The sequence below is a fragment of the Neltuma alba genome, unplaced genomic scaffold (assembly GCF_004799145.2).
Source record: "Neltuma alba isolate B1F8T4 unplaced genomic scaffold, ASM479914v2 tig00011084_pilon, whole genome shotgun sequence".
Lineage (NCBI taxonomy): Eukaryota > Viridiplantae > Streptophyta > Magnoliopsida > Fabales > Fabaceae > Neltuma > Neltuma alba.
Genome location: NW_021635825.1, coordinates 112988 through 123463, shown reverse-complemented (window position 1 = coordinate 123463; position 10476 = coordinate 112988). Strand labels below are relative to the sequence as shown.

General features: G+C 32.9%; 1 protein-coding gene across 1 annotated transcript; it reads right to left on the bottom strand.

Moving 5' to 3' along the window:
* Positions 1 to 4582: 4582 nt before the first annotated feature.
* LOC114761125 (F-box/FBD/LRR-repeat protein At5g56420-like) lies at positions 4583 to 6442 on the bottom strand. The gene is made up of 4 exons (XM_028950445.1): positions 5989 to 6442; positions 5736 to 5911; positions 4943 to 5089; positions 4583 to 4840 (listed from the first exon to the last, which is right to left on the bottom strand). Exons 1-4 carry the CDS (start codon positions 6440 to 6442, stop codon positions 4583 to 4585), a joined length of 1035 nt encoding a protein of 344 aa, XP_028806278.1.
* Positions 6443 to 10476: the final 4034 nt, after the last annotated feature.

Below are 10476 nucleotides of genomic sequence, written 5' to 3'. Positions count from 1 at the left end.
GAATGCTCATTTTTAGTAATCACCGTTTGAAACTATAGTTTGAAAAGTTAGATTTTTCTCCGTTGAGTCTAACTGAGGTTGAAAGCCAGAAGTTGGTTGGAAAAGTTAGCCCAGCCAAACAACAGTTTTGGTCCAACTCAGTTTGCAACCTCAGTTTCACAGATTCCAAGGCATAACTACAGTTTGGAACTGCAATCCAAACATAGCCTAAGTCAAGTGTATTGGGCAGTCACATTCTACAAGCTATTTTGGATAAGAATTAAGCCATCAATGGGCCGCTACTCATTATTGGGCCGAGAACCACAATGGTCTTTTAAAAACCAAATGGTTCTGGAACAAGCCTTGTAGACGAAAAAACCAAAAACAAAAAAAAAACAATTTAAAATAGAACACAGCCCAGCCCAGCCCACCCAAAACAAAGATAAAACAAGATATGGAATAAAAAATGAACAAAAATCATGTTTTGATAGCACCTAACCCCTCAACCTTCGCAGTGTCTTTGTTGCCGTCTTCCTCCGTGTGCAACCAGCTACATCGTGCTCCGTCGTCCTCTATCTGATGTGTGCCATTGTTCTCTGTCGTACTTTGGCATCTGCATAGTTTTTTTTTGCTTTTTTGCTTGAGTCTGCTTTTCTCCCTCATCCTCACCCTTGAGCACCTCCAAAGATTCAAAGTTAGAGAGGCTTGAAGTCTTGAAGTCAAAGGTGATCAAAAATTCAAAGTCATTAAAGCCTAACCCCTTGGCTTCCATATAGCTATCGTAAATGATTATGTGCTCATTTGTAGTTATATGAAGTTATTATTTTTATATTCTTTGGAACTCTTATGAGGTGATTTGGGGTGGTATCTCTATGCTCTATTTCATGTTCCCCTCAAGTTTCTCTTCACATGGAGTGTGTTGATTGAAAACTGAAGCTTTCTTCTTGTGGTTAACATTATTGTATGTTTTGAACTTCAAATTTTGGTGTTTACTATAAATTTGAAATTGAGACCAGTTAGATTTTGTTTCCTGTTAAGCTTTCTCTATGCTCTGTTTCTTGTTTGATTGTAAGAGAGATATAGCTAATGCCACGTTGCTCTTTATTTAACCAGTGACAAGTCTAGCTAATGCCGATGCTACTACTATAAGTCTTACTATGTGTTAATTATGTTCAATTGTATTAACCATTGAACCTGGTCTTTCTCAAGAGTCTTCTGAGCACAGTAGACTAGGTTTTTATGGAGGAATATTTAGTTGAATTTAGTTCCATTGACTACTTATTAGGATTAAAAAAATGTTGGCATAGTTGGGATCTCCATTCTGAGCCCTTGATAGTTGAATGGTAGTTATTAATTACTTATCGACACACGTCGATAACCATTCAATCCAGTTCTTAACCTATATAAAAAGAGTGATGAAAATAAATTGGCTAGTCATCTTTAAAACTTCATATACAAAGGCCTTATAGTGTGGTTTAAGTGTGAGAAGAAAAGTTAACATAGAGGTTCTCTAAGTCCCGGAGAGTTTTGGGTTTATTTGTTCGTCGTTCTTTATAGGATTTACTATCTCATTTGTTGATTAATAAAACTTTTGTTATCCTTTTATATATTCGTCTACTCAACAAAAATTAAACTTGACTTACGAGTATGTGTTGCCCAATAATTGGCTGAAGTGTGTAAAACTTAAAAATTGATCTAAAATACACAGATATCCGGATAAAAGTTTTACTATGCTGCTCCGTACAGGAATGATTTTGCCATTGCACCTCTTTATATAAAACCAATAAATTTTCTCTTTATGTAGAAACTAGCGGGGTATGTTCTTGTTTCTTGTTTGCTGTCAAAGGTGTGATTGTCATGGCACAAGTTGGAGAATTTTTTGTCCTTATCTGACTAGTATTTGAAAGTTGTTACAATAAGATTTTTAAAATAAATCTTGACATCAATGTTTGTTTGCTATTTGATTAAATTGAAAAAATATGGACAATGAAATTTTTGAAATAAATCTTGACAAATAATATTTTTTCCCATATCTTTAAACTTGCCTATTGCTTGATTAATGGATAAATTAGAAAATGTCATCTCAACCCGAGCAAGTTGCTTGATTAATGGATAAATTAGAAAATGTCATCTCAACCCGAGCAAGCATTAACTACTGCCCCCTCTACCAAGCATTAACTGCTGCCCCCTCTACCCAACTAATTAGGTCAAAGACTGATCCTGTATGGGAGCATTGTGCTCAAGTGCCTAACAAAAACTCAAATGGAAAACTGCGCTTAAGGGTGTGTTTGGGATCACATTTGGAGTCCCAAATTGACTTCTCTGTCGGCAAAAAGAGCTTTTTTGATTTGGGATGTGTTTGGAATCACATTTTACAATTTAACTTTTTTGTGCAAATGAGCTTTTAGGAAGAAGCTCTTTTTTATTGCTTTTACCAGTAAGTCCAAGAAAAGCTTTTAGAGTATATTCATCTTGGATGTCTGTATGTTTTTTTTTTTTTGGTTGGGAAGTCAAAAAATGAGAAGAAGAGGTGCAGCGTTTGCCACTATTTTTTTTATATATATTTATCCACTAAATATATATAATTAAGTATTTTTAGTATTTTTTAATTTCTTCCTAACAATAAATTAAATTTCTTTATTTTTAATAATTTTATTTTTAGTACTTCTTTTAAAATGGTCACATTATACATATAATATTAGATATGTATTACTTAATAAAATTTTTGTTCTTTTAAGTCATTTTACATCTAAATTTACTTTTCTATTAATCATTCAAGCAAGTTTCAACTTCTCAAGTTTTTCAAACTGACTTTTTTTTACAAAATACAATCTAAACACAAATCACATTATATTATCTGACTTTTACCCAATCTGACTTCTGTAAAAGTCAAATTGAAAAAAAAAATTACTTTTACCACCGCTAATCCAAACACATCATAAGATGTATGAATTGTGGAAAAGAATTTGGAGGTGGAGGGATACATAAAATGAAACAACACCTTGCTAGAATAAAAAGGGATATTATAAGCAGTAAAAAAGTTTTAGGTGATGTTTGCTTTCATTTGTAAGAAAATTTAAAAGAAATTGAAGAGAAAAAAGGTAAAAAACAAGATACATATGAGGAGGACAATCCATATGGCCTTAGTGTCACACCATTTGAAGGGGATACTCCAAATTTGCAAGAGATTCCTCCTCCACAAACTCAAATTTCAACAAATCCATTTCAATAAAACATTCAAACTTGCCATGAACCTTTGTGTTTGCATCCAGATAATTTATTCTCTTGAATCATCTGGGAAGGTTAACAGGTAGGGAAGAGCTGGCACTACAAAAAAACAGACTTTAGGTGACGACTTTCGACGGTGACAAAAAAAGTCGTTGCTGAAAGTCCACTTTCAGTGGCGACACCAAAAAGTCGCCGCTGAAACTAAGACTTTCAACGGCGACGAAAATGTCGCCGCTGAAAGTTTACTATTGAAACCAAGACTTTCAGCGGCGACAAAAGTGTCGCCGCTAAAAGTGGACCTTCAACGGCGACTTTTTTTGTCGCCGCCGAAAGTGGACTTTTAGCGGTGAATTTTTTTGTCACTGCTGAAAGTTTGCTATTGAAACCAAGACTTTCAGCGGCGACAAAAGTGTCGCCGCTGAAAGTATAATATAATAATATATATATTTTATTTTACAATATTAATAAACAAATTCAATATGGCTCAGCGGCAAGAAGATTGGACATGAAAGGAGGCGGTCACGAGTTCGAACCTGGAAGAAGACACATTTAAGGTGAAAATATTTGGACGATGATGTGGCGAGGAGGAGTGATGTGGCAATGACGTGGAGGTGGCTAGTGATGACGTGGCGGTCAGCGGTGATGATGTGGCCACCGATGGCGATGACATGGCGGTCGACGGTGATGACGTGGCGGCCAGCGACGATGACGTGGCATTGGCGATGATGACATGGCATTGGTAAAGCCAATTCTTCTTAGGCATTACTTTCAGCGGCGACAAAAAAGTCGCCGCAGAAAACACTGTTGCCGCTGAAAGCTGAAAGACACTTTTGGCGGCAACGTTCTTGTCGTCGCTAAAAGACTTTTATCGCCGCTGAAAGTCAATTTTTTTGTAGTGTGGCCTAGATAAACAAAGCTCTGATAACAAAACTACTGGTAGCCTCAAATGAAAGTAGTATTATATGGTGTAGGTCAAAGCCTGGTAAGGTTGAATTGGGATGTTCTCCATTCACACTAGAGAATATTTGCCCCATATGGGGGAGCTTGAAGTTGGTGGAGGAATTTGTGATTCTTGGCAAAACTCTTGGTTCTATGGGTACTTTGAGTGGATTCCAAGAAGTAGTAATCTAGATTCTCATTTGCTTAGGCAGCTCTTATTGGTAAGTGCTGGAAACTGCAATTTACAACACAGATTAATTGGGAATATTTTTGTTGAATCTCACAACGTCGTTTGGAGGTAGTATAAACAATTGCCTTGAAACGAATCAAATTCAAAAGGGAAAAGAAAATTAAACCCAACCAGATATGCACCGGCAAAAAGCGAAACAGATAACAATTAGTAGTTTACGGCCTTAAAATCTCCGCATGTCGAAACTCACTCGAACAAAAGCCTGCAATTCACGGAGCTTTTAGGACAAGAGGATAATCTTTGAAGCATTTCTTGTGTTGAATTTTCTGTTAATGTAACACGTCCACGAATTGAGATGATGTTCAAGAAGCTTGCATTCTTCATTATAAATCTTGCAAGCTCCAATTCATCGTAAAGGCCTCTGTAGTTTCCAAGATGGAATTCCTTCAAGTGTGATGAAACACATTCAGGAACGCTTTCTCCCAACCATTCTGTATCATTAAACTGAACCAAATAACGTAGTATAAAAGTTAGGAGTTCAACTAACTAGCTAACCAAATGGCAATCCACAAACATAAATTAAGTTTCAAAACAACAAATTCAAACCTCAATAATTATAAGAGTTTCAAGCTTGGGGAAGTTTTGCAAGCATTCCAATATTGTTATGCGTGAGAAATCTGGTGAATAATATCTTATTTCCATGTGGATTAAATTATAAAATGTGGCAGGATGAAGGCGATTTGAAAAACCAATCTGCAAGAGAGGGAGACAGCAACAAGATAAACAAATTGAAATATCAAATCTAAGAATGAAAAGCAATAATGTTTTTGAATTTATTTACTTATCGACATCTAGTCTTTAATATAAGATTTAGTTGTTGAAGTTAAATCTGATTCCAGAATAAGACATCAACTCAACTTTTTGTCTCTCAAATTTATAATTCATTCTCTAAAATATACTTATTAATAATATATACTACCTCCGGTCCTAATTATAAGACCCAGTTGATTAATTTGAGGAGATTAAGGAAATAAGTTAAGTTAGTTATTTGTAACAAATAAGTATTGTCATTCCTAAAATATCCTTGCTAATTAAGTGTGTTGGTTAGAACTATCATTATTAGAAGGACTATCTTGGAAAAAAATACATAAATATGAGAGACAAAATAGATTGGGGTCTTATAATTAGGACCAAACTAAAAGTCAAACGAGGTCTTATATTAAGGACCGGAGGTAGTATTAAGGAGTTTCCACCCAAATGTAGTTATGACTAAAAATACACTTTAAGGTATTCAACTCATTTGTGACAAATAACTAACTAAACTAACTTTCTTATTCTATCCAAATTAGTTAAAGTAGCTTCCATATTAAATATCAAAATTAAAGTAGTAATATCATACCGTATCAATCCGTAGTGCTGTTACATTTGACAAAGTTTCCAAAGTAAATGGATAGTCATAAACATCAGCTGAAACCAAATTTTTAAGCCTCCCTTTATTTATTGGTACAACCGAATACCCACCAAGATCAGTTGCGCCGCAGAATTTTAGTGCCAAGTCTTGAAGCAAAGGGCAGCCTAAAGAAGATTGTAAATGAATTTGATATTTGGAAATATAACCTTGCTCAAGTGCAAGACTTCAAGTGAAGGCAGACGAATAAAAGAAGGAGCCGCCACTTTAACTCCACTTAGCTTTAAAATGCTGATAGTATTGCAGTTGAAAATGCGAGGCGGTATTTCAATGTTGAACTTGTTAAGAGTTTTATCATAAATCTCAACATGTTCAACTTTGGAATCTAGTACTGCTGTGTTAATCCAAGTGTTAATCTTCATGCGTGGCACGTTCCCATTTGTAGATCTGAGAATGAGATGAAACTTTCTTAGGGTTTCTGAATGATCTCTCATGCTCATGATCGTATCTGCGTACTGAAGAAAAGAGTGAAGGCTATGGAAATTGAAGTCGTCCAGGTCAAGAATGGGCAGTGACCACCGGAGATGGCTCCACCTCTTGGAGGAGAGGCATGTGGTGATGGCTTGTTTGGTTGGAAGAAAAGACAGAATATGGTCAAACAACGAGTCAGGTAACTCACTAATTTGATCACTTGCCATTACTTCAATTCCAATCTGCTTTCGTTACGTTTGACATTTGTTTTGAAATAACCACCTTAGCCTGCTCTGAAGGAAAAGAGAATGAAAATATGAAGATTATTAGATTAGGGTTACGAGGTGCAATAACAAATACACACACATAGAATTTCAAATAATGACAATGATCTTCAAAAACGAAGAAAACCCAGATAAAGTCAAATGGTCACAGGAAATCCACAAATATCTTTGATATATAATTGTCAAAAGGAAATCATGGTGGAAGCTTATTTTACGTTTGAGCTACATAGGATGTGAATATGATGATAAAAGCAAGGCTATTATAATTGTGCTCCAAATTGTTAGAAATAATGCAAGTCTTAAAAATGGTAATGAATGTGTGTGTGTGTGTGTAATTGGCAAAGAAATAGAAATTTCTAAAGTGGCTGTTTGTAAATAAAGAGTGAGAGAAAGGATTTTACTGGGTCAGGAGTCGCTTAGAGACTTGAAGGAACGAGAGATAATTGAAAAGGGAGCCCTTGTATTCCCAAAATATCCTCAAACATCCATCAATCATCCATCAATAAAACTATATATCGTGGATTATCCTTTTATTATCTCAGTCTATCAATGAGAAAATATATATTATATGGATTTAATCTCATTTAAATTTTTATCCTCATACCCATAGTATCAAATAATTGGATCGCTACAGAAAAGGATAACGATCGGATTAAATGCTAATTTAATATTAAAAAATGATTATAATTTAACAATATTAAATATATATATGTTTTATATTTAATTCTTTTGGCCGACATATTTCATGTTTAAATTATTCGGATAATATAAATCGAATTTTTTCTTGTTATTTAATTAATATTATATTGAATCCGAGAAAATCTCTTCATACACGAAAAAAAAATAAAAGTCACACCCTTAAAAGTGGGAAGAAATTAAAAAGAGAGCGACGCAATTAATTGGATTCTGCTACTAAAGGAATATTTAGGAATATATAAAAATATTTTTAAGAAATATTTTTCGTAAAGTGAGGTAAATTCCACCCACCTCACAAAAACATTAATCTAGGAACTTGTTTGGGTGTTTTGGGGAATACTCTGAAAATTATTATAAATTATTGTGGTGAATTTCAAAATCTCGATTTAAATTTTTTGTATCATTTTAAAATTTTTAAATCTAATGAAATTATACAAATGTCATTCACTTTTTTTTTCCCTAGCCGTTTTCGGTGACATGTCACCACTCATCAGAACTCCGATAATTACTTTTTTTTAGTATTAATTATTCTTTTTAAGTTATTGATTCTATTTGTTTTTAGAATTTTGATGACTATTTTTATTTAGTTACTGACCACTCTAGGATTGCGATTGATTGCTTTTATTTTTAAAAATTTAGTGACTATTCTTATTTAGTTATTGATTATTCTATTTTTGTTACTAACTACTTTTATTTCAAAATTTCAAAAAATTTACCATGTGCTGTGAGAGATTTAGTAATCACTTTTTGTTTTGTTACTTGCAATTATTGTGTAATCAATAGTTATAGAAAAATAATTACTAGAACTTCAAAACAAAAATAGTCAACATTTAAATTAGAATAGTTAAAACTATATGAAAGTAGTCACAAGAAATAAGACTAATATTGCTATTTCATAATATTTTAAAATTCCAAAATCATGCGGAGATTTAAGATTTAAATTTTACTCACCTTAATTTGTTTTTTTTTTAATTTTTAATTTATTTTAATATCTTTTTTTTCTTGTATTTGTTTATAGGGGTGTTCAACTGTATTCCGTTCCAACGTCCTATTCTTATCCTAGTTATTTTGGGATGGGACAATCCCATCCCGAAAGTTTTTGGAACAGGACAAGAGCGGGACAAGACAAAATTATTTTGGGACAGAACATAACACAGCACAAGGGTGTCCCGTTCTAATATATTATCTTTATTTTTAGTTGTTATAAATTTATTTTATTTATCATAGTAATTGTATTTTGGTAATGATATTTATCAATTGTTATTTTTTATTTGTTTATAAGTTATTTTTGTGTGGGTTACATGATATTTTTTATAGTGAATATTTTAGGTTTGTTTATTTTTTGTCTCTCCTGGTTACAAAAAGTATTTTTCTTTGTCATTGTTTTCTCATTTTATCTATTTTTCTCACATAGTTTTTATTATAAGTTTTTACATTTCTTGTGTATAGTTAGTTTTCAAATTAAAAAAATTAAAAAAAGATATGAGATGATTGGGATGGGACAAGGGACGAAAAAACCGTCTTGTTCCAATTATCGGGATGAGACTAGGACGAAGTCGTCTCTGTCCCGTCCCGTCCCGTCCCATGAACATCCCTATTTGTTTATACATTTAATTAAGAAGTTAACAATACGATGCGAATTGAGATGATTAGTAATTTTATTTTCATTAAAAAAATAAATTTAAATCCTTAAAAATACATTTACCGACAAGATTTACTTTAACATTTCTAATCTTACAAAGATAAGTGTTCAAGCGACAATGATTTTTGTCCTTTCAGTTGGAGATGAATAATCATCAGGAAGGAGTTTCAGTGTTCATTATTTTAATAAGTATTTTAAACTCATCAAATCTGAATTATCTATATCTTATCTGAATAGTTTGGATTTGATTTTTTTTATTTAAAATAATTATTTTAATATGTATAGAATCTAAAATAAAACTAATCTCTTAACTATTACTTTTTTAAAAAATAAATTTTTATTTAAAAATAATTAATTAAAAATTTTGAATCTAAATTATTTAAATATGATATAGATAATCTAAACTTGATAAGTTTAAAAAATTTAAAGTGCTTGATGAGTACTGAATCTGCTCCGTAAACGTCAAGACGTCAAATAAAATGGCAGGAGCTACTTGGTGGGAAGTAGGTCAGCCATTTGACCAAGGCAGTCACAGGTATCTCACCTCACCTCACGCGAAGCCCCATGCAGGCTATAGTTATCCTTAATTTCTGTGACTATTCGGATCAGGCCAAGCCTATCTATTTTCATTGTGCGAGAGTCCTTGGAATAGCTTTTCAGAGATAATTTTAAAACATTTAAAATAAACATGTAAATCATCCAATACAAATTTCTTATATGGCCTGTTTGGGAGGATTTAAAAATTTTTCTATAAACATGTTTCATGATAAAACTTTTTTCATATACTTACTTTGTATTCTGTAAATTACTATTAAAAAGTTATTTATAAACTACTTATAAGCTGTTCCAAACAGACCTATAATCAGTTAAAATAAGTCCAAGTACTCGTTACAGAAGTACTTTGATGTTTACCAAATAAATTTGCAATATTTTTTAAATATTTTAGTGTGCTGCACAAATAATTATTGAGTGGTAGCATAAAATATTTTAAAATATTAAATGTATCTTATTCTAATTATTTTACTCGCTTAATTTATTTTTGTTATTTTTCTATTGAAACACAAATATTTTGTGATTTTATAGGGGAAAAGTTATAGGGAAAATGACTACAAAATACTATATGAATTTCAAAAAGACAAAGAAGGCAGCCAAATAAACAAAATAACAAAGAAGACATCAGATACTAATTTGGAATTTTGATTTTTCGCCTAAAGACCGAATTGCCCTTATTATGTTTGAAAACTAATGAGATGGAGAAAGGTAGAAACTGCCTCCTCCTGGTGAAAGCAATCCCTCCACTTGGCGAAACCAAATCCTCCCACTCGGCAAAACTGAATCCCCCTACTCAACGAAACCAATCCCTCCACTCAGCTAGCGAAACCAAATCCCCCACTCAGAGAAACCAATTCCTCCCACTTGGCGAAACTAAATCCAAGCTCCTTCGGTCACCGAAAAAGGTTCTTCGAAATCGCATTGCCGCCGTCGCAGGAGTAAAGTGCTGTCAATGAAATTGGTAACCGTCGTAGGAGTAGAGTGCAGTTATTTGAATATATGTAATGTATCTGCTGTCATATGGCTACTAGTTTTTGGTAAATACTATTACGTGAATGGTACATTTCCTTACACATGTAGTTAGTAT

Excerpts from the sequence above, each read along its gene's own strand:
- LOC114761125 (XM_028950445.1), bottom strand. The coding sequence starts at position 6,442 with ATGGCAAGTGATCAAATTAGTGAGTTACCTGACTCGTTGTTTGACCAT. Across the intron at positions 5,912-5,988 it reads GGCGGCTCCTTCTTTTATTC|GCTGCCCTTTGCTTCAAGAC; the intron begins GTCTGCCTTCAC and ends AATCTTCTTTAG. Across the intron at positions 5,090-5,735 it reads CAGCACTACGGATTGATACG|ATTGGTTTTTCAAATCGCCT; the intron begins GTATGATATTAC and ends CCTCTCTTGCAG.